General features: G+C 46.3%; 1 protein-coding gene across 8 annotated transcripts in view; it reads right to left on the bottom strand.

Moving 5' to 3' along the window:
* The window catches only part of HEG1 (heart development protein with EGF like domains 1), a 45,623-nt gene that overhangs the window by 14,836 nt on the left and 7,625 nt on the right, over window positions 1-23,162 (bottom strand). For 6 of the 8 annotated variants that reach the window (XR_014896499.1, XM_085310211.1, XM_085310215.1 and 3 more), the window contains exons 2-18: window positions 22,286-22,507; window positions 21,466-21,729; window positions 20,983-21,291; window positions 19,682-19,900; window positions 18,811-19,131; window positions 18,093-18,407; window positions 16,837-17,169; window positions 15,574-15,891; window positions 14,508-14,819; window positions 13,218-13,523; window positions 12,364-12,705; window positions 9,914-11,287; window positions 7,005-7,124; window positions 5,284-5,378; window positions 4,584-4,642; window positions 3,900-4,060; window positions 2,173-2,307 (exon numbers count right to left, since the gene is read on the bottom strand). Coding sequence is in view for 7 of the 8 variants with exons in the window: in XM_085310215.1 (XP_085166341.1) it covers window positions 2,173-2,307; window positions 3,900-4,060; window positions 4,584-4,642; window positions 5,284-5,378; window positions 7,005-7,124; window positions 9,914-11,287; window positions 12,364-12,705; window positions 13,218-13,523; window positions 14,508-14,819; window positions 15,574-15,891; window positions 16,837-17,169; window positions 18,093-18,407; window positions 18,811-19,131; window positions 19,682-19,900; window positions 20,983-21,291; window positions 21,466-21,729; window positions 22,286-22,507 (5,205 nt within the window). In the remaining variant the exon portion in view is untranslated. The remainder of the gene's footprint in view (window positions 1-2,172; window positions 2,308-3,899; window positions 4,061-4,583; window positions 4,643-5,283; window positions 5,379-7,004; window positions 7,125-9,913; window positions 11,288-12,363; window positions 12,706-13,217; window positions 13,524-14,507; window positions 14,820-15,573; window positions 15,892-16,836; window positions 17,170-18,092; window positions 18,408-18,810; window positions 19,132-19,681; window positions 19,901-20,982; window positions 21,292-21,465; window positions 21,730-22,285; window positions 22,508-23,162) is intronic. The other 2 variants (XM_085310212.1, XM_085310218.1) reach the window with 2 other exon arrangements.

Here is a 23,162-nt window from a genome sequence, read left to right as displayed (position 1 = left end):
ATGAGGGGCCAAGTAAAGCTCTCAAGTTTTGCTTTTCTATTTGGGATTCCTTTACCACTGCTGTCSAGAAAGAGATATAAGGGGTCTCTTCAGAAGCCTTCCTGATGTGAGGAAGAGTGGAGAGCCATTCCTTGCACTGGAAATGCTCTAGCCTACTAAAAAATAACATGCAATGGGGCRTTTTGTACCAGGAAGGTTGAAACCCAGTAGCTACCCAGAGCTGACTGAACCGAGTAACCCATCAGCTGAAATGTTGAAACTCTCCTTGGCTCAGAAGACAAACCTTTCCTTGGTCCTCAGGACACTTTTGATGGCAGGGCTTCAAGCGCGCCCTAGGTAAGAGAAGCAGAACAAAACCTGGAGGTCTGGGCTGCCAACCCCCTCAGCCCCTCTGCTCCCCCAGCTGCACTCAGCTTCCCATTYGGGATATTGCACGGGGCTGTACAATCCCTCCTCACAAACACTAGAGTTGGTGTTACCACTCCTGAGCGCTCGGTGGGCTATGGACCACTTTTGCACAACCCACAACCAGAGCTGGTGGCTGGGAAGACCTTGGTTCCTGTTTAGCCATTGGGAGGGTGGAATTTTTTAAAGAGTCTGGCATGCTGTGGTATGCTGTATTTATTGGTGAGGATGAACCTAAATATCAAGCTGGAGGCTGTGATATGGCTTTTCAAGAGTGCTGAGTCCCTTTAAAAATCTAGACCAGCCAGCATACTGAGATGAGAACAGAGTGCTGCTGAAAACCTGGTATCTCGAGAGAGCATAGCATCGGGCAGTTAGCTCTCATGCAGCTCTAGTGCATCCCCTATGACCAACAAGCCCCCAGATTCACCTGGTCTAAATCCACTTCACCTACTGACAGCACAGACCTGAAGGTGAAAATGAAGCCTGAAGGCATTCTGGTAGTCTATTTTGCASAGCAAGCAAGACTCAAAAATAGGGAGTAATCACATCTACCTGKCTAAACAAATGCTGCATCTCTTGGCCCTCTATAACCCTAGTATCCAAGTGCCGCACAGCCGTCAGGTATTTATCTTCGCACCATCACTTGGCAAGAGACGCAGCCAAGAAACATGGAATAACTTTCCTTGGGACCTTGCTGCTAATGATGGAGCAGGAATAAGGCAAGAGCCTCCCAGGAGCTGTCTCAGCTCCCTACTCACTGGATGACCTCTTCTCTATCTCTCAAGGGTAGGTGGAGAGAGCCAATATTTCTTMATAAAAGTCCTTTCCACAACAAATAACGATGAAACTAGGGAGGAAAACCATAAAGGAGAAATGTTTTGCCTTCAGTGGACAAGAGGCAGGACAAGAACGCAGCACCCAAAGGTGCCCATTTCACAGACGCCCATTCCAGAGCTTGCAATGCTTGAGTTATTTCCAGCCACATTTCTCCCACCCGCTGACTAGCTTTGGAGCTAACCAAGCGTCTCTTCCTCTTTGAACAGCCTACCCTGCAGACGTTGCCAGAAACAACATATAAATCACTTTTAAAACTGTTCATCAGAAAACTTGATTTCGTAAGGAGCCCCACAGCAATGACCACTGTAATGAGCGAATGGACACGCTGATCCTACATGTTGTTTTGACCACTGGCACAATGATAAAAAGCTTGTTTAAGACATAGTGAAACAGATTTCACRGCCTAAGTAGTTAAAAAATAATATAAACCTTGAGCTTAAAATTTCTATTAGGAACCCCATTGAAAAATAAATCCACAGTTATTCTCAGATACTTGCTTATTTAAAAAATATTGATGATGCATTAATATAGCTTGCAAGTTTAAAGCAATTATCTTAAGTTCGCTGAGAGTTCAGACAAAATCCAAACAGGCAGAGCTGCATGTCATCTCTGCTCCGTGCCACTGAACTGGAGCCCAGAGCACTTGGGCCCCCTTTCTCCTGTGTCTCGATCATTCTGACTCACAGCATGCTCCAGAAAGAGATAATATTATTCCTAGAGAGAGAGACCATAGCTTCAGTGTCTACTGAAAAGTCACCTAACAAAACAAAAAAACCTCAGTTGCTAATATTTATTCATAATATTGAGCTTCTTAAGATGCACGGCAATACATAGTGCATGCAGACACACACACTCACACGATCATTTCAACTGGCACCAAAAGATTAAGCAGAATCCAAGCAAAATACGTTGCATAAAGAGCCATACCTCGGCAGGAATGGTCCATCTTGTTGTATTTGAAGTACCCACTCTTGCACTGGCAGAGCGCAACGCCATCGAAGTCGGTGCATTCAGATGTTTCCTTGTCGCATTCRGGGTCCTTCTGTTTGCACAAGCTGCCAACTGCCAGAAAGACATGGATATCAGCACATTTCTCCCTAAATGCACCATTATGCACATTTGCTTTCCCCAGGCATCATATTTAGGTCATGCGCAGCTTTCGCCTTCTTTTTCTTAATAATATTGGTTCCATTATGAGATAGTCAACACTACTACATGTCACAATTTCGTGCGCATCTACCATCGATCGTACAGGCAGGCAGAGTGGGTGAATAATAAATATTTCAGCTTGCAGGCAGAATGGGAAATTAAAAAGAAAAATTTGTTTTGACTCAAGCTAAAACACATTTCCCCCGAGATGGTTCAACAAATCAATTTTTAGTTTTAAGTTTACGTCAAGCAAAACATTCTGCTCAGCCCAAAACAGATTCTTCCATTTTAATTTTAAGCATGGCATTTTTTCACTTTTAACACAAAGAAATTGCCCTTTCATTTATCTCACTTTGAAGCATTGTCTTTAAAACATCAGATTTTTTTAAATGTGTATTCAGCAAAACTCAGTGTGCATGCATTATGGAAACTGTGCCTTCAAATTTGCATTTTGTACTGGGTGGCTAGACTAAATGGGATGAGCAAATGAAAAAAAACATTCATGGTATTATTTTTATGAAAAATGTGTCATCCATGTGGAAGTCCTAACTTTTATAAACTCTTCTCTAATAGGTTCTCCACCCCTTTTTAATCAGACGTCTTTTCTTTAAATACTTACGTAAGAATAGAATTTGTTTCTTAGTAATTCTGTTTATGTTAGAAACTCAAATTTACCAAAAAAATTGTACCTGAGGATATAATGGGAATTATAATTGCTGGATATAATGTGAGTCACTCTACCAAAATCATTTAAATCAAGTCAATCCACAATGGTGCTTAGGATTAGGTACAGAAATGCTTCGCAGCCTGAAAACACTTGGAACAATTTTTGTGTCATGCGCTTTCATCGATGCAAAGTGGCAGCTGGAAAAACGCAGCTCCCAGCTGCACTAATCCGCTTGACCAGAGGGACTCGGGCGGCTGCGACGCCGCGGTGGTGTCCACAGTGCTGTCCCCGTCCCCGTCACTGCCCTGGCTGCAGCAGCGCCCCAGCTCCCCGCCACGCCGGCTGAGCGGGACTCACGGCTTTTGATCTGGCCGGGACTCACCGTCATGCCACGGACATGAAAAGCTCCCGTACCAACGCCTGTAATCCGGCGTGTGTGATGTTTTTGCAAAGGGGCAGGTTTCTCACACAACGAGATGAAGACAAGACRTGAAATCTGCACTGGCTTTCGTACTGCGGGGCTCTGGCGACGACTCCCATTTAAATGGGATAGAAGTTTCAGAGGATATTTTTTTTCTGAAGGCCAAAATTTTTCTCATAGAATCACAGAACAGTTGAGGTTGGCAGAGGTCCCTGGAGATCAGCTAGTCCAACCCCTTGCTCAAGCAGGGCCTCCTAGAGCACRCTGCCCAGGATTGTGTCCAGACGGTTTTGAATATCTCCAGGGATGGAGACTCCACAACCTCTCAGGGCAACCTGTCTCCTCCTTTTACAAAAGAGCCAAATATATAGTCCCTTGCTTTCCACTCCCACCACAACCAATTCAGACGCTATCTACCTCTGTGGAGCGGTCTGAGGCTTGAGATGAACTGGCAGGTCTCCGAGGAGGACGTGCACGCTCTGATGTAGCTTTTCACGCTGCTGACAACATCGTAGAACGTCACGTTGGAGGCCAAAGAGAACGTGGATTGCACTGAAACATGGACAGCGTTGGCCTCCCTGACAAAAAACAAAACGAAAGAGCTCTGAGTATCACCGTTCAGTTTGCTTTCGTCACTACTACGTTATATGTAGGACTTACTAATACAGGCAATGGATCAGACGCACACAACGTGCATATACACCGGAAAAGCGGTGCGCTGTAACAGACCTCTGTCTCGCTTTAGAGTCGGGACGAGCTTACACACGCAGAGGTAAATCAGGGACTGGATGGGAGGCTGCTTTGACGCCAGCCACCGATCAGTCCTAGACAGCCCTGAGAAAAGCCATGGCAGGCTTCAGCTCCTCGGCAAGCCTGTGCCCAAGGCGCTCGGGCACCAAGGGAGCGGCCGGCCGAGCCACGCAAAGTAGGACGGCGTCCGCTCTCCAGCCAGCCCCGTTTTACTGAACACAGCGCTGGAGAGCGACTCCCAACGGGGCGTTTGGATCCATAGCTGAGCACCCCTAAAGCCCGAGCTTGTTGCAGTGTCAGATGCCATTCCTCACCCTTTCCCACCCGCGGTGCTTTGCGGCAGCCCCTTACCTGGTGGCCTTCACCACCGAGCGGTGGTACCCCGGTAACCCGGCCAGCGACGCGTTCAGCTGCAAGGAAGAGCAGAGCCGCCCGTTACTGCCCTGGGGCGGCGCGGGGGGACGCGGCACGGCGGCGGGGACGGCGCTGCGGGGTCGCCTGCTCCATCCCCGGCTGTCCCCACAGCGGCAGCGTGGCTCCAAGGGGTCTCTGAACTTCTCRGCAGTTAGTTTTGCAATGAGAAAGCGGCGCCGTCCTGTTGCCAGCAAGGGAGGGTTGAAGTCACCCTTGCACAGCCTCGGGCACGGAGGAAGACCTGGCGCTTCAGAAATCAGCATCGGCCTCGGGCCCCGCTGTGCAATGACTCAGTGATATGAGGACCATATCATACGGGTGCTCTTCAGCAGACAGAATATTATTAGCATTACAGTCAGGCTCAGGAAAATGCATCCCAGTGTACTGGTGCTGAGTAAACAGGGGACAAATGGACCACCTCAAAGAGTGGCTCTGCTTTCTTCTCTTCTGCCAGGCATCTCCTTTCTCATTGGTCCTACTTGTACCTGATCAGGAAGGTTCAACGACTAAAAAAGCTCAACGACTAAAAAAGCTAAATCCACAAACCAGGGTCTCGTGGCTTCCTGTAGCAGCCGTAAGAGGTCTGGAGGGAACCTGTACGACACAGAATTGCGGATGCCCTGGCASTGACACTCACCATCGCAAGGATCTCCGTCTCGACGTGGAGGAGCTCTGCATACTTCCCATGAGTGATATTTGGTTTCAGGGGAACCTGGCCAATAAATACTCTTACTAAAAAGGAGAATAAGACGAGTTAGTCGGAACACGTGCCTCCCTACCAYGCGCAGCTGAGATTTTATACAGCTCATACGAGAGATTATCTGACTGGAAAACTCCCTCATGCAGCAGGCAGAAAGCTCGAGTCTGAGAGCTATCATACCAATAAAGCAAAAACTCTGTGGAATTTTTCCCAAGAGTTTCTGTGTTATTCCCACAGTGTCACTTAAATTCCAGAGCTCAATGCTGCTGAACAGTCAGCATTTCACCACAGAGTTCATCCATTTCTGCGAACCAAAGCTATCTGAGCAATACAGACTAATATACGGGGATCCCTGGAGCAGCAGAGAGAGATGGGTAAATTTACTAGCAATACCGTTTCTGATACCAGAGATATTTACAATAATTTGGGGTAAATATGTAAAATTTGGGTAAAATTTTACCCTCCCTCAAATGGAAGAAAATCAAATCAGCAAGTCAAAATAAAGCATTATAAAAAGGACATTTTCATTTCTAAGCTGCTGGAGAGAATGAGCAATGACATTTGAAAGGAGGTCCAAAAGATGTATTTTTCCATGCTTAGATTCATATTTGATTCATGGCAGCAGAATGCAATAATCTAAGTTGTCCAGACTTGAAGAGATAATATCCCTAAATCTTTTATTAAATGTCATGAGATACYCAGTGGAAATGAGCTCAAGTTTTATGCTCTACCAGAAAAACAAATACAGTTGCAGATAACATTATAAAGCCTCTAATTCTTTCCCATTTTTTCCCATCAACAGAGCCTATCTTCACCACAAATCGYGTATCAGACAGCTCCAGTATAACAACTCCTGGTAAAAATGAGACAAGAATCACCTTCACAGTATTTATATGATCTGCCTGTATCCCAGCAAAACAACTCTCTAAGTTAGATGCTGACACATTTTGCCACAAGGAAATGTTTCAAAATGCCCTTCAGGGACACCTCAGTCATGTTCTCTTAGCAAAATTTCCATGCCACTAATCCTCACTGATTAAGGATCAGAATAAATGCTACCAAAACAAATTCCCCATCACAGCGGGACACCATAAGGTCCTTGGGATTCAGAGTCCTTTAATATAAAGGTCCCAATAATAAGCATGCTGCACAAAAGCCATTAAAGGTATGAAACTAGACCTTGATCTTACAAAGACTTTCACGGCAGTTTAATTTTATGCATATGGTTGATCCCACTGAAGTCAAGTTACACAATAGCCCTACTCACTTCCATGAAGTCAAGCCTCATCTCCCAGTTTTACAGGCCTGGGACCTATAAGAATCAGCAGAATTCTTTTTTGGGGTTAACACATTAAAAGCAGAACTGGCACGTCTGTCCTTCCTAACAAGCCTGAGCCCACTGCTCTGTTTCTGTGTTCTGAAGGCAGGCTTAGAGATCCTTAACTATCGCTGCCTTTGCTCCCTGGGGCATCCTAACACAGCAGGTGTTAGACGCTGCACTTGTATAAACAATAAAGGGCTCTTGTTCAAAGTGGTGGCTGGAAGGTACATTAAACTCTTGAAGAACTAGTTTGAGCCTTGGTTAATTTATTTCAGAAGATTACGTATAATTATTTCCATCTTTTTTCCCCCTTAGTTTTTCATTTTTGCTCTCTTACCTAAATTGCACTTTCCTTTTTCCAACTCATACCCAAGAGGACACTGACAGATGTAGGAGCCATGGGTGTTGTTGCATGTGGCCAAGGCAGGACAAGGATTGGAAAGACATTCATCCACATCTACAAAAGGGGAAAAAATAACACAGCCTGTAGTTATAGAATTGCAAAAATCATCAACTGCTGCAYTAAAAAAAAATCAATTTGGCTCCTCTTCTGTGATCCTATGAGCATTATCAGATGATTCATTGCACCATTTGCACTTATTATTTATCCTGTTCTTAATTGTTTTGATGGAGCTGAAAGAACAAATACAAACCCCTTTCTCMTGAATATTCATTATAAACCTCTTGGGACCCATGTTAATATTAATACCTAGCTCATCTACATCATTGCTCATGTGCAGATCTCCAAGTGCTTTTCAGAGATAAACAACATTACGGTTAGGCTTGAAGGGACAGATGAAGTGACCTTGACAACCAGAGCTCAACATAGAACCAGGGCTCCTAATACTCCTAGACCCAAGTTCTGCCCTTTTGGTCCAAGTTCTTTTTCCATAAACTATGGGAACCCAAGCAAGTACTTCAACATGGATCAAGCAGTCTGATGCAGTCTACAGATTTACTACRAGAGGTGTAGGCAGCCTTGGCTCCTATTGCCTCCTTTCCCAGAGCTTGTGACACTGCTGGTAATGCATTTTCCATCGTGGGAATGGMAGGCTGGGGAGCAGACAGCAGTTGTGAAATAAGATATTTCAAGGGATCAATGATGATAGTTTCAGATGCTTCACATATTAGACAACTCAAAATCCCCTGAAGAAGATATCTAATACTTCCCCTTAAAAGAAACCAAATGATCCTGTCCTGGTCAAAAATGCCTTTCCCGCTGTGTGTATGACTCATGGCATGCACGCGTGCAAGGTCAGTTCTGCAAGCCTGCCCAGGACAGGACACTACATGGCATGCAAGCCAGCTTGCCTGACACTTGGACCTGTTTTGCAGCTCCTGCTCAGGACTCTGATGGAAGGATGGATTTTGTGGTTAAAGCACAAACCAGAGGACTCAAACTCACATGTGCTGTTTCTGATGATGCTACAACACCCTGTGGCATCAGGTAGGCCATACAGACCCAAGCTGGCCTCTGCTTTGGGACACAATTTGAGGTAACCTCCATGTTTTGAGCAGTCTGGCAGGGCTAGCTTAGCACCAGCGAGAAGACGATCCAATGTCTCTGATCTAAACAGCCAGAAACGAGTGGGCAGATTTTAAAATGTTGGCTTCTTTTTCCTTCTCTATCTTTCAGTTTGTTGTTTTTTACAGTTGGGACATTAGCAGCCTTCTCCCTTACAGCAATTAGAGTCTTATACTGCGCTAAGTCAGGAGCAGGGGGAATGGTGAAAACATTAGCAGCTATTCCTTGTTTTCTCCTCCAGAATCTTGAAGTCTGACAGCAGTTTCTTCCCCAGCCTTAACAATCATGATGTCAGGATGGGACTACTCTACAGCTCACATTTATTCTGCTGCTCTGACAGTGGGACTAGTGCATGAGAAAGGCAAACCAGCCAGGGTAATCATTTCATTAGCATCTGTTTTGAAGATGTTAYGGAGCTGTAAAACCTTATTAAAGCTCCAAGTACAAAGCCTTACATCCAAGAGAGCCAAAAAAAAACCCAAATCTTTTTCTTTATGGTTAATAGAAAAATCTGATATTTAAAAAATGGAGTGACTTGGCAAAAAATGTGACTCAGACAGTAAAAAGGCTATATTCCATTATTTTTTGTTTAAAAAAAGCATTCACCCACAGTGAACTTTTTGTATGAAGTCATAGCTATAATTAAAACCAATCAGCCTGAGAAATAACCTTTAAATATTTAGTTATTGGATGTAGCATATACTTTTATCAGTATTCCATGACTGTAATGCAACTAGAGCACACAATATCCTACAGTGGCATTAGGGTCAGGTTTCTGAACCTTAACTACAGAATCAATTTCAATTCTTATGAAACATTGCTTAATATACTTACTCAAGAAGATAAGAAGCCTGGTAGCAGTAATAAATTAAATCTTTTATTCATCCACAGGGCTTTTTGCCATCTAAACTCCTTCCAATATGCTGCAGTTAACCACAACTACCCTTTCCAAACTCTCCTATTCTCTGAAGGATGTGAGTCACCATTCCAGCTCGCCCCTCGAAAGAAGTCCCCCTTAGCCAAGCAGGAAGATTCCTGCTCTTGCAAAGCTATGCATTCTGGTTTTACATGGTGAAGAATTTGCCCAAGCATAACCATCCCAGTTTCTAATACCAACATAGATTCACAGAACACTCTTGAACTACAAAGTAACCAAAAAGCAAATCTGAAACACTTGCTTAGCACATTTCTGAGCTTTTCTTCCATAGCTGTGGTTGCACCAATACACGCGGCAAGATTGTGGTATGTAACCTAACAGAAGAAGGGACGAGCCCTTTAGGAGATTATTTAGTGAGACGGGGAGAAAATGATCATAGGTCGTAATAACAGAACGATTTCCAACACAAATACCAAGCACTAGCCAACTGCCTTTTCTCATGAAGAAATGCATATTGATCTGTTTTTCAAGAGAAATATAAAGATTGTGCATCCTAAGCATACCTGGAAAGCCATTCAGCTTTTACTTTGAATTTCCCAAATTTCAGTTTAATATTTTCATCAAAAACACCACCAAAATGTTCACCTTTGTCAAGCAGTTCTTCCTGATTGCTAAATCCTGTTCTTAAAAATATCAAGAAAGAAGACCAAATTCTTATCCTCCAATCCTGCTGACAGCAGACTTTTTCACTATATAACCTTCTAAAGACCCTTCAAGTGGGACCACATGCTCCTGGCCCCCACATCCCATCTCCAATGCTGATGAGCACCGTTAGAAACATTACCTGTGACAGGTGATGACCTCCTCAGCCCTGCTGTGCYACTCAGCAGAGTGACAGTTGTTGGTTTGGGAGCAGCAGTCAAAGTAGTTGTAATGCTTACAGTGGTCTTGGTGGTTGGAGGTGCTTCAGAAGGRCTCGTAACTGGGATGTTTTCCTCTGTGACCTTACCAGAGTCTGCAGTGCTATGATTAATGGCTTCTGCACTTTCACTAGTGGCATAAAGTGTTTTAGTGGCAGTGGACGTTTGGGGTCTGTCGGCTTTCGTAGTGCTAGGATAAGCCAGGGTTGGTCTGCGAACTTCAGGTGTCGTCAGCACAGGGGTTTTCACTGTGGTCAATGCCACTGCGGGAGGGACAACCCTTTGGTTTGTTGTGCTTGACAAGGCACTGTGGGGTGCTTTGGTCGTCCCAGGATGCGGGGTGTCACGAGCTGTGGTGAGCAACGGCGTTGTCTTTCCAAAGCTGCCCTCCTTGGCTGAAGCGACTGCTGGCGAGGGGCTCTCAGTTGCCTGTGCAGGAACAGAAATGGACACGGCACGGCTGCTGAGCTGCTCCATGGGCTCTGTGGGAAGGGGAGGAGACCCTGCAGAGATGAAGATGGTGCTGTTTTGAGGCTGGTGCACTTCACTAGGCTTGCTGGTCTCTCYGGCTGAGCTCCCAGTGATGGCAGCTGTAGAGGGCACCTGTCTGACTTCGGTGGTAGCTACAGAGGTGTYTGCTTGACTGCTGTCATTGGGCTGCGACACAGAAGATGGTGAAGAAAACAGAGGTAATAAAGATGTTAACAAATAAGACGGGGAAAGCAACGAGGAAGTGGGCACAGCAGTTGACGAAGCCTGTAGAGGAGCCGATGATGCCATCACGGAGGAAGACAGTAGCTCAGATGACTCTGATGATGCAAACAGGTAAGTTGGTGACGGTGTTGATGACAGGGAGTAATGCAGTGAGAACGCTGAAGAAGAGGACGGAAATGCTGATGAAGATAGAGATGATCTGCCAGTAGACAACAACTCAGAGTCAGTATCCAAGACAGTTGCATTTTGTACAATGCCTGTGGAAGCAGAAGTCAATGGTTTGGAAGAATGCACTAGCAAAGGCTCAGTAGATGGTTCAGTAAAACTGCCCTCTCTGGAGACATTGCTGCTTCTGTCCTGGGTCACAGAAGAAGATTGAGATGAATCAGAAGGGCTGGAAATTTCTGAAAAAAAAGTGGAACTTTCCGAGGAGTCAGCAGAGGTGCTACTATTTGATATAGACAGGAGGGTCCTTTCTCCACCTCTGGTGTATGTGGTTGAAATGTATGTGCCATCTGTGTGAGAAACAGAGGTCCTTTTCTCAGCATCAACGCTACTGATTGGCTGATGGCTACTTGGAAAGCCTGGAGTAAAAGCACAAAATGTATCAGAAAGTCAGCATAATAAGAAACTATTTTGATTTCATATTAAAGTCGCTTGCTAAATACAGAAATGTTCTTGTCTGTGAATTGGCCCACACTCCTCACCAACTTGTAATGAAGTGACCCAAAATACTAGAATTCTGAACACCATCCAAGTGTCACTATCGAATCAGAAATCTTCTGCRTTCCTTAATTTATTCTAAAATGTTGAACTCTGATAGACATAAGGTTCCCGTGGAAAGCATAGGTTTCTAAAAAACTCTTCTTCCAGTACTGCTTTTTCAATGTGATTGAGCACTTGCTGTTCTGTGATATTTTGCAGCAGGCTAAGAAAGAAAATCTATCTGTTCTCTTTATCTGTCATGATTTATAAAATTCATATCCTCCCTCTTAGTCTCCATTCTGTACTAAAGGATATCAATCTTCTTACGTCAATTTGTTTCTAGACACAGTGAACTACGTGCCTCTGTAGGGTGAAATTATTATGTTAATTTGTAGCTTATCATGAACTCATTGATCGAAAGCTTTGCAGGCAGGAAACCTTAAATGAATAGTACATCACTTGCAAAAATTCAGATTATTCAGCATTAAAGGTGCAGTCAATCTTACAAGGGGAATTTCAGGATTTACAGATAACTTCAGAAATCTCAAAAACACTGAATAGGATCTTCAAAATTCAGAATTTGGTTTAATTCTACAGTTGACTTAGGTCAGCATGAAACACTTCTGAAAATGTCACTGACAACAGATTAGTTAGGRTGCAAACAAATAATTCAGCCATCAAAGACAGCTTCCTTGCTAGYGAATCACTAACCTGCTTCAGCCTTGAGGATTGCAGTTTCCCTTCTGGAATGATTCCCCTGACAGATGGGGTTTGGCTTTGATTTTGCTATTTGCACCAGCACTCAGATGGAGGAAAACATCCCCCTGACGGCACCCACGGATGATATTTCAGGTACCAGTGAATGAGAGTTTTGCACACAACTTAGGTAAATCCAGGAAAASGTGGACTTTCTCTCTTGCCCATAAAACACACGCACACAAACACACTAACTTACTTGAGAGATCATTTTGGAAAGATGAGTAAGTCGGTATCTTAGAAGAATGTGTAAACAGTGTCTCAGTCGCAAACCCAGTGAAACCCGTGCTGCTCACGGAGATATTAGGAGTCCTGCTCTGCTCCATGGGCACCGAGCGATTCGCTTCGGAGGAATTAGCAATTTCTGTGTGCGACGTGGAGCTCTCCGTGCCACGGGCCAGCGTGCCATTCGTCACAGATCGCAACGTCCTCTCTCCACCTCCAGTTACTGTGGCTGAACTGTATATAGAACCAGTGTAAGGGCTGGAAATCCTTTTTTCTGTACTTGAGCTGCTCAGTGAGGGATGGCTACTTCCAGCGGCTGAAATGGGATCAGAAAAGTGGGCACTCAGTTTTATCATCTCCCCTCACAATATACTTGTGAGTTCTACAATAATTTTATCTTGAAATACAGTTTAATAAAATTGCACAGACAAATACAGACTAAACAGATTTCACAAATTGAACATAGACTTAACACACAAAGCCTATTCCCTTGAAAACTTTAGAAACAGGCCTGTGTAAATGTACAGGGACAACGAGTATCATTAGAGTCAYAATGACATAATTCATTTAGAATTATTACCCAACCCAGTCAAGTAGTAGGCAATTCCCATGCTAAGGAAACACAGCTCAGATTCCTGAGACTTAAACACCAACAGCTGCAAATATACAGTGTCAATAAGCAGARCCATCACAACTTGTAAATGCTGCCCATGGCACCTGCAACAGTTCTAAAATGTGCTGCTAGTAACATCAAGCCCATGCAAAAGGGGGAGCGAGTGTTTTTTTTTTTCTAATTCAACAGTGATTCTGGAGTTCAAAAAAACTCACTGGAAGGTTCACGCGGGGCAGAGAAGTCGGTGGAGGCCCGGGATGAAAGCGTGACCTCAGCCGAGGACTCGGTATAACCTGCGTCGCTCGACGAGACAGGTCCTCCTCCAGACCACGCTGTTGCTGATGAGAAGGGGCTGGAGCGTGACTCCCCGGCCACGTCCGGATTAGAAGTGGAGCTTTCTGTCACTTCGCTCCCTGTGCTGTGGTCAGCTGGAGCCGGAGAGGTCCCCTCTCCATGCGTGGAGAAGGCAGTCGAGATGTACRTGCTCTTGGTAGGAACGCTGGAAACCCTTTCTTCTCTCTCTGGAATTGCAAAGCAGATATATATATATATATTTTATTGTGTTAATAGTCTTTGAGGCACCAATAGGGACTGAAACGTGAACATTTTAATTCATACAGCAGGAGCTGAAGCTCAGTTAGTGACACTACTTATTTCTTAACTGGATTTCTCAGGCTATCTGTATTTTTAGACTGGTAAAAGAAAATAGATTGGGGTGCACAGCTTTCTGAAGGAGAACAGTGACGGGGAGGCAGTACTTGATCTTGAATATTCATCCTGACTATCCAGTAGGAAATTGCCTTGGACCAATCAGTGGGTTTTCAAACTAACTTTCATAGACACGACTCTGCAGGGTGAGACCCTGAAAGTACAGCCAGGACCGCGGACGCAGCAGGGAACCAACTGGCACCTCCTCCAGCATTTACCAGGCTGAGGACAGGCTGGGGCAAAGCACACCAGATGTGTTGCTGCTCCAGTTTTTGCTGGCTTGGCAAGTACAAAACAACTAGGATACAAGAAGCAGTGAAAGATCTACCTATCTCTTGCCACTTCTCATGCTGAGCTCTTCTCAGTGCTGGAAAAATATCGGAGTCACTGTATTTAGGACCATTAGAAGTGCTTGCAACCTGTTGTAAAAATTGGATTGTAAAGCCATTTGGGTGAAATTTTGTAATTCCATAAAAGTCAGGAATCGAACACCCAGAGAAACACTGAAAAAATGAGGCTAGAGAAGAAGGTGAAACGAGAGCAAGCCTAGCATGAGCCATCCCCAGTCTTGTCACCCAGGCCCTTGTCATCCACCTGTGAGTCCCATCAGGTTACAGCTTTCTCCAGGGGCTGTCCCATTCATCGAAAAGGGACTAGATGAAGGGCAGGGAACGCAGGATGTGTATGGCGTAGCTTACTCGGAGAGAGAAGGAAACAGGTAGCATTTCAAAGACAAGGAAAGAAGGAGGAGGGATGTCCTTTACAGCAGCAGCAAAGCAGGGAATCACACAACCCACCAGAAGTATTTGATGAAGATGAAGACATCGAAACACTGGAAGAAAACACAGGCAGCGGCTGCGTTGAAAGCTCACTGAATTCATCATCCCTCTGTGAAACATTATGCTGCCTTCCAGCCTCCGTTACAGAAGATGACAGATGGATCGGATCCAAGGATGTGCTGCTTTCTGCAGCACTGATCACTGTGCTGATGTTGGCTACAGGCTCCACGGTCCTTTCCGCACCTCTGGTAGCCGTCACGACGCTGGGCGCACTGGTGAGAGGAGGGTCAGACATGGTTTTTTCTGTAGCCGAGATGATAGTTCCTTTGGCTGAGAAAGGATAAAGCAAAACAGATTTATACATATTAAATTAAAAACAGAGGGATACATTCTCCCCAAACACCACCTTTAGGTAGACAGTGTGCATACAGATACAACGTATGAGAAGATTTAAATCTGGAGAAGATGCTAGTTGTGAAGACACAACTCTTTTCTATTCAAGAATATACGGAGCTATTGCTCACGGAGCGACACCCTGAAGAGGGCACTAAAAACAAAACGTGGAACTGATGTTTTGTTTGCTTCACTTCATTGCTGCGCTCCCCGGCTCTGCATTCCAGACTGCTGGCACTTGCAAACACCAGAACAACTATAGAAATGCCTGGAATTAAACTAGGTGGGGTTGCAGTGGTGAATAACTTGGAGAGATTTAAACAAAGCATGCCTGGGTTCTGCAGGATCAGTAAACGTTGCATTTGTTTTCTAGGATGGGAGTCAGAAACGATGAGTGTTGCCTCCCTGCTTTTATAAACAGAGCAGTTTCAAGACAGTCCTCTTAGTTATCTTGGAAAACAACAACTCTCAAGGCCAGACTGCTATCACAGTAAGACTGGTTTTCTTTGGTGAATACATGCAAAACCCAACTAATTTATAGGATAATATATTTTTCACTGAAAGTTCAATTTTTATTCCATGAGGTACAATATCATTGTCTAGCATCTTCTAACATCCTGATCGCCCCTCCATAGACAGCTGATAGGAGAGATCCATGGCAACAAGCCCAATGGAGGCCATCAGAGCTCACCTGAGGAAGTGCTTTCCGAAGCAAACGCAGAGTCCATGAGCAACGGGTCCGTGAACGGCACGGTAGCACCTGTGCCACCACCAGCCTCTGCGGCCAAAGACGTCCCAGAGGACTGGGTCCGATCTAAAGGGCGGATCATTTTGGTACCAGAGGTGGAAATCTCTGTTGCATCGGTCAGGCTGGTGCCACTTGGTAGTGACCTTAACGTCCTTCCTCCACCTCTGGTGGACGGTGTCGAAATGTATGTACTGGTGGTAGGAAAATCAGTTCTTTTCTCTGTTGATAGGATGCTAAATGACACATGGCTGCTTCTAGTGGCTACAAGATAAAAAAAAACATTATACATGTGAAACTATAAATAAACAGACGAGCTTTCTTCAGTAACACCCAGAGGTAGAGAGTACATATGCAGACAGAACGTATGAGAAGATGTCAATCCAGACAAAATAGGAAATTTGAAAAGATGTGATCCTTTTTACAGAAAACTGTCTTGTAAGAAGCATGGTTTGATGCCAAGAAAAGTGCAATTGTATAAAATCTATGTAACTACTCTGCTGTGCACTTAATTTCACCGTTATGTGGCTGACTGCACTCCATGCTGCTAGAATAAATAAATATTGTAACACTTCAGAAAAGCCTGGAATTCAGTTCAGCTGAGGTGCAATGCTGAGCGGTGCAGAGACCTTAAAAATATAWCAAATCTGAAAAAATGGGACTAATGGGGATCAGACTCCCTCAGCACTGTAATGGGGTCAAGGACTACAAGTCCTGCATGAAGAATCTCAGAGACCACATTCAAAGCTGTCTTAAATTTGTTGATCTGACTAAATTTATGAGAAGCAATATGGTCTAAGGGGTTCAACACAGGGCAGGAACTCAAAGGAACTGAAGTCAAGTCTCTGTCACTATAGAGACATGATTTAATCCTCATTTGCTTCGTTCCCTTGTCTATAAAACACAGATAGCAATTTGAGATAGTAAAAAAGATGTGTGATTTGAAAATAAATTATTTTTCTTGGCTTAATGAGACTTTTCACAGAAGATGTGTCCTTTCTGTAAAACCCAAACCATTTTTTTYCCTCAAGAAACAGTTGAAATATTTCAGACACAAAAATCACATCACGTCTTTCCTAATAGCATATACTGAACAGCAGCAACATGTTTTGAGATCTAAGGAGAAGAGTCAAGTTAAGTGGAAAATAAAATAATAGTCCTCCTCTTATTTAAAATAAAAGTGGTATCTCATTTGTAACTTSAGCTCACCTGCAGAAGGCATTTCTGAAGGAGAGTGAGAACGTGTTAGCGAAGGGTCTGCCAAAGGTTCAGTGACACCTGTGATTGCTCTCCCCGCCTCAACTCYGTAGGTCTCTCTTGTGGAAGATACGGATGAGGACTGGCTCGTACCTACGGCCCGGGACACGCCACTGCCAGAAGTAGAGACTTCTGCTGCCCATCTGCTGCTATTTGTTGTGGACCCCAGTGTCTCTCCTCCTGTGCTGGTAGCAGTGGCTGAAATGTATGCACTGTTGGTAGAGGAATCAGCAGCTCTTTTCTCTGTAGCTGAGCKGTTAGTTGGTTGGTGGCTGCTTCTGACACCTTAAGTACAATGAAACCAGATTTGTTTTATGCATATAAAGTCATACACCAATGGACAGTCTCTTTTAGGCAATGCAAAAATTAGCATATGGTTTGTTCAGACATTGAATGGAGGAAGTTCTCAATCTGGAGAAGGTGCTACTTTGGGAAGGTGTGACTCGTTTCTGCTTAGGCACACATGCTTTACAAAAAGCCATGAAAATCAGGGCTAAAGAAAAGAATAGTGGAAATAATTTACAACGAACACRTGCACAACACTTAATTTGTGCATTTAAGTTCTCTTGGAGGCTGTTTAAATCAAGAGTCTATCCCTTTCAGTTCAGGGCACACCCAAAGGATGGCCCCAAAAAGAGGTCTTTAGGTTCTTAGGAAACCCCAAAGCACCCAATTTAGACCAACTGTGTAGACCCATGGCATCCCTGTAGGCAGCAAATCCCAGCCGCTGCCCATGGGGACACAAGGCACATGAGTTGGACACCAGCCTCACATGCTCAGAGACATCCCTGGCACACCAGCATGGTATTTTTCCCTGATTTATCCCATTTATAGCCAGGTGTGTTTGTCAAGTTAAAGGAGAATCCAAGGGCAATGCAGCGCCAGGGATGATGAGGTTTAACTCGCTTGCCTGGAGCACGCGCTGCACCGCRATTCAGCCGCGCGGACTTAATTCTGAATTAATTGTGAGTGGCAGGGCATAAAGCAATGGTTGCTTTTCTCATCACGGGAAATTTCATTAGCGAGCTAGTACACCAGCATTTTCCAGTTTTCAACCAAAAGTTGAAATCCCCTCCCACYGTTCTCCTCAAATCCCCGTGCCAGCTTGGTGCAATCAGTAATAAAAATACTCGTGTTTACAGCAGCGCTGTGGGAATGCAAAATCCAACTCAACCCCAGAACAGCCTCCTTTCAACCTAACAAATTACCTGTGAAAGTGCTTCCTGAGGCAGAACGTGAGCCTGCAAGTGCCGGGTCTGTGGAAGGTGCTGTGACACTCGTGGCATCCCGCGAGCCTCTCACGCCGGGCGTCCGAGCTGCGGTGGAGGACGAGGTTCCACCTGAAAAGCTGGTGGCATCGGTGCTGGAGGTGGCTCTGGGGGTGCTGCTGTTGACTGGTGACCCCAACGCCTTCACCGCAGCGCTGGTGCGCACCAGGGGCACAGCAGCACTGTCGGTTGCAGAGTGCAAAGTCCCGTCTTCTGCAGCCGAGATGCTCTGTGGTTCATAAGTGCTTCTAAAAGCTAAAAAAGGATACAGGAAAAATAAGGCTGCATGTATATGAACTAAAACAGCTGGCTAAGCTTCATCCCAGTATCAGTTAATGTAGACAACATATGTATGAATATTCAATATCGAAATATTTACTGCTGAGAAATCACTGAGACTGAAAAAAAGGACACTACATAGGAGCTCCTGAGGCTATTGCTCGCAAAATAGTGAAAGTTTTCAACAAAAATCTCTCCTCCTTTTCCAAAAAAGAATAATATTTATCCATACTTTCATTTCTGTGAAATGTTTTTAAACGTACAGAACGTGCCAACTACAATATTATTCCTGCTCTCTTTAAAATCAAAAGGATGTATTTTGTTTATAAAGCGTTTTTAAATAATGTTCCAAGTTATAAAGCTAGCTATCAAAACTCACTTTTGGAAGTGCTTTCTGAAGCAAACGCAGAGTCCATGAGCAACGGGTCCGTGAACGGCACGGTGGTACCTGTGCCACCACCAGCCTCTGCTGCCAAAGACGTCCCAGAGGACTGGGTCTGATCTAAAGGGCGGATCATTTTGGTACCAGAGGTGGAAATCTCTGTTGCATCGGTCAGGCTGGTGCCACTTGGTAGTGACCTTAACGTCCTTCCTCCACCTCTGGTGGACKGTGTCGAAATGTATGTACTGGTGGTAGGAAAATCAGAAATTCTCTCCTCTGCTGCTGAGAAGTTGGATGGCTGGTAGCTGCTTCCAATGGCTAAGATATAATAAAAGAATTGGATTTATACATACAAAATTATAACCAGATGGACCCAGTTTCTTCCCAGATGCTTACAGTGCACATACGGATATTAAGCATAGGAAGTTTTCAATCTGGACAMAGTGCTGTTTTGGAAAGGCATGAATCCCTTCCATTCAGGAAGACCCGAGTCMGTGCTTGCAAAAAAGAGTGGCCTGGTGCCATGGGAGTGCAACGCAGAAAGCTCTGCGGCATGACCAGCCCCCAGAAAGCACTGGCCACCCGCCTGGGGGCTTTGCACTTTGTGCTCCTGGCAATTTCGGGAACAGTGAACCCAGGCGAGCAAGGCTGGGAGAACCATGGCCAGATCCCCTGGACAAGGGCTGTGGGATTTGGCTTTAAACCCTCCCTATGCAGCAAGACTGGTGCAATCAGCCCAACCTCCTCTCCTTTTCTTGCAGAGAGGACATGGGATCCAATAGCAAATGGCTGAAGAAGTGGAGAAACCTGACCACGGCCACGTCCCTGCGGCCGCAGGCTGCCAGACCCACGGGCTGACGGAGCTCACCTGGGCCAGTGCTTCCCGGAGCCGGCGGAGGAGGTGACTCCGTGGCTCGGTCCACAGAGGGCTCGGTGAGCCACGTGGCTCCCGGCGAGATGCTGGCGCCCCGTGTCCACAAGGACGAGTCCTGGGGCTGGGCCGCGGGGCTGGACGTCCCCGGTTGGAAACCCAAAGTGCGGTTTTCTGCTGCCCGGTCACTGACTGGTTGCTGGCTACTCCCAGTGGCTGCGATACAGTGAAGGGAAGCGTTAATGGGAGAGCCCTGAAATGGCTGCGTTTGCTCCTGGAAATCCCCAGATATCAGATATGGATTCAATAAACATGGACGTCTTCAATACATTCAGAGTCTGGAAAATTCTCTAGCTGGAAAACTCTCAAAATCATTGCTTGCAAAAGATGTCCTAAAGCCACGGAAAACGCGGCAAGAAGTGCAGCATCACTGGCCCCAGCACCCCACGACGTGGAGCAGTGTAATTCCCGTAGGAGCAACGCAGGGTCGGCACACCGGGGCCCGAGCACAGGCTGCAGCTTTGCTCTGCAACTGGCAGCCAACTGCGACTTTCCCACCCAGCAAAAAAAAAAAATACTGTGAAAAGATAAGGTCAAAAGTTTCTACTCCTTTTTTTTTTCTTTTTCTTAATGGAAAACATTAGGGTTTTTTTGACCAAATGATGTTTTCTGTAACATTTTCCTGGTTTCTGCAGGGAATTTCAGCTAACTGTTGAAACAAAAACGAACTTCCCCCCCCCAAAATAGCGTTTCAATGAAAAGTTCAGATTTTCCACAAAATATTYCACATCCGTTTTTAAAAGGCAATAAAAAACACCTGCACCCCTAGTGCTGTAGCTAGCAAAGGCTGAGCTGGCTCAAGGCTTCTCAGCCATGAGGACAGCAATGATGTAGGCTGCCCTTGCTCCACGCCAGGAAGCACAGGAGGAAGCAAGACAAGAGAATGGGCTGAGGAACATGGGAGATGGTCTCCAGATATGTGGTGCCCACCAGTAGTGGTCCGGTGAGGGTAGAAAGGGGGTCACAGCGTCCCAAACCCTGATGCCCCTCCGAGACACACCAGCAGTTGCTGATCTGGCTCTCCAGACCTACAGGGAACCACATGGAGAGCGAGGCCGTGGTCCATCACCACCCTCTGCCCACCAWCCCCAGCAGCTGCCTACTTGCCTGCATCTAGAGAAGGCAAAAAAARGGTTTTTCTACATTTTTTTTTCTTTTTAAGAAAACAAAAGCTATCTAAAGGCTTTTAAAGATATTTTTCAAGATATAAAACAAACCTATGGGTCAGCAAAGCTCACCTCTGAGAGTGGTTTCTGAGGCAGGAGACGCTGTCAGCAAAGGGCTCRTGGAGTCCTCCGTGAAGTGCCTGGGGTGTGGCGTGCGGCTGCTTGCACCAGTCTGGGCACTGGGAGCACTGGGTGAGGACTGGGGCTGTTCYGGCAAGCTGGGCACTCCCGAGTTTGAGATGGAGCTGGTGGGCAGAGATGACGCTGTCCCCGCGCTGCTGCTCGAGGTGGTGGCCGAAACGCCCGCGCTGCCGGTGCTAGGACTGGCCGGCTGCTCCCACGCCACCGAGCCACTCGCTGGAGGAGAGGGGCCACCGCTGGCTGCAAGGCAAGAGGGGAAAGCGAATGAGGACACGCGGACACGGAGGCAGCAAAGTGCTGCTCCCACGCTCTACGTCCACGCAGGTGGCCCTTCGGGGCCTCCACGACATCCGTGCGTAGTGCAAAGGGAGGCACTTCACCGGGCCAGCAGGAGTCCGGGGCTGCGGCACTCACCGGGGGGACTGGTGTCCGAGGACGGATGCAGAGGCAACATCCCCGCCGTACGGTTCAAGGCGGGGACGTCCGAAGCCCCGCGGCTCCAGCCGCTTGCGGGGGACATCTCCCCGCTGGCCGAGGCGCCGGCCGCCCCCCAACGCGGTGCTGTTCCCTCCGCAGCTCGGCTGAGCGGCGCTGGCGTGCTCGTAGGGTCGCTGGGAGCCGCCAGAGCCCTCTTCCCTCCTTCCGAGCCAGCGGCCGGGGGGCGACCGCTTCCAGCAGCTGCGACACAGGGTAATAAAATTAATATTCCTGCTGAACAACCCAACCCGCCTCGGCTGGGCTTGCGGGAGCATCGCGCACTGTGGCGCCCAGCGTTAACGGGGCAAGTGAGGTCACAGCAACATTCCCTGTATTTCCTATACCTAACAGTCCCAGGTAAGAGAGTGTCCACTATCAGAAAATGCCAGCATTTCAAAATTTGTTTCATTTTTGCACAGCAAGAAAATCCAGACATTTCTTTAAAAGTGTGAAAAAGCACAAGGCAGTAAGTAGTTTACGCCAGGACAGCCAGCAGCTGGCAGGCTGCACAGTCTGCGGAGGACGCGACGGCTCCAGCTTCGAGTCCCCAGAGGGGGCAAAAAATGGCTAATTAAAAAACTAAAGACAATACCAAAGTTCGTATCCCAGTGCGACACTTATTTCATGTAGAGGTGTTAAGAAGAGATGAGTTTCCCGACGGGGTTCGGTCCCCCTGGCACTAGTGGCGAGGGGATGTGGACTACCGGCGGCAGGGTCGGGTTATTTCACAAACCGTTTCTGCACCCGTAGAACTCACCGGGATGAGCGCCTTGCGAGAGCGGGAGAGCGGGGCTCGCGGCGGGCTGGCTGACCGCGGGCACCGTCGCATGCCGTGGGAAACGGCCCCGGCGCAGCCCCGGGGCCGCCCGCTCTCCGTGCCCGGGGCACATGGGCGCAGCGGCCGTGCCTTCCGTGCAAGAAYGGGAAGTCCTTATCTTGGGGTCGGCGCTCCTTCTAGCCTGATGGCCACTTTCAACAACTGCAAGGGAAAAGAAAGTGGAAGAAAAAATTAAAATTTGACCGGTTTTGAATGCACAGGCCTGGCTTGTCACGCTGACGTCGAGGCTCAGCTCCGATCTCGACTGCTCATAATCAAAATAAAGACATGAAATTTATTTTTAGATACACACCAGTGTAAATTAGATGAGTCTGCGGTGCCAAATTCTGAAGCCAAAGACACCAGACCAAAATAGAGAAATTTATGGGGTGGATTTATCTGGCCTTCTGGATACTGAATGGTACCCAGAGATTGAAGGTCACCCCAGGTGATGGACATTTGGAGTATCTGGGACTTAATACCTATTAGACCATGAGAAACAGGATGAGGATGAAATTTTTTGCGTCTTCAGGTCCATTTCCTATGACCACCATGGCCTGGAGCCCCTGGCCATGCTCCACCCTAAAAGCATTTGGGTCTTCTGCCCCCCTGCTCCTGCAGGAAGGCTGCTCCAACCTCTCACCTCTCTAGTCGCCCAGAATCACTTTCCCATTTCCGTGGGAAATGAGTTAACACAGTTATTGAATATATATTTGTTCCCAAGACAACACTGCTCTTTTGCTTAGACAGTTTTCCCTTCCCTGTGCTTGCTTCCTGCCCAGTCTGATGCAGTAACAAGAGCAGCCCAGTCCCCTTT

Source organism: Rhea americana, unplaced genomic scaffold (assembly GCF_003343005.1).
Source record: "Rhea americana isolate MKP2758 unplaced genomic scaffold, rheAme1 scaffold_313, whole genome shotgun sequence".
NCBI classification, from domain to species: Eukaryota; Metazoa; Chordata; class Aves; order Rheiformes; family Rheidae; genus Rhea; species Rhea americana.
Note: the sequence above shows the minus strand (reverse complement) of the source record. Positions and strands in the feature narration are given on the sequence as shown.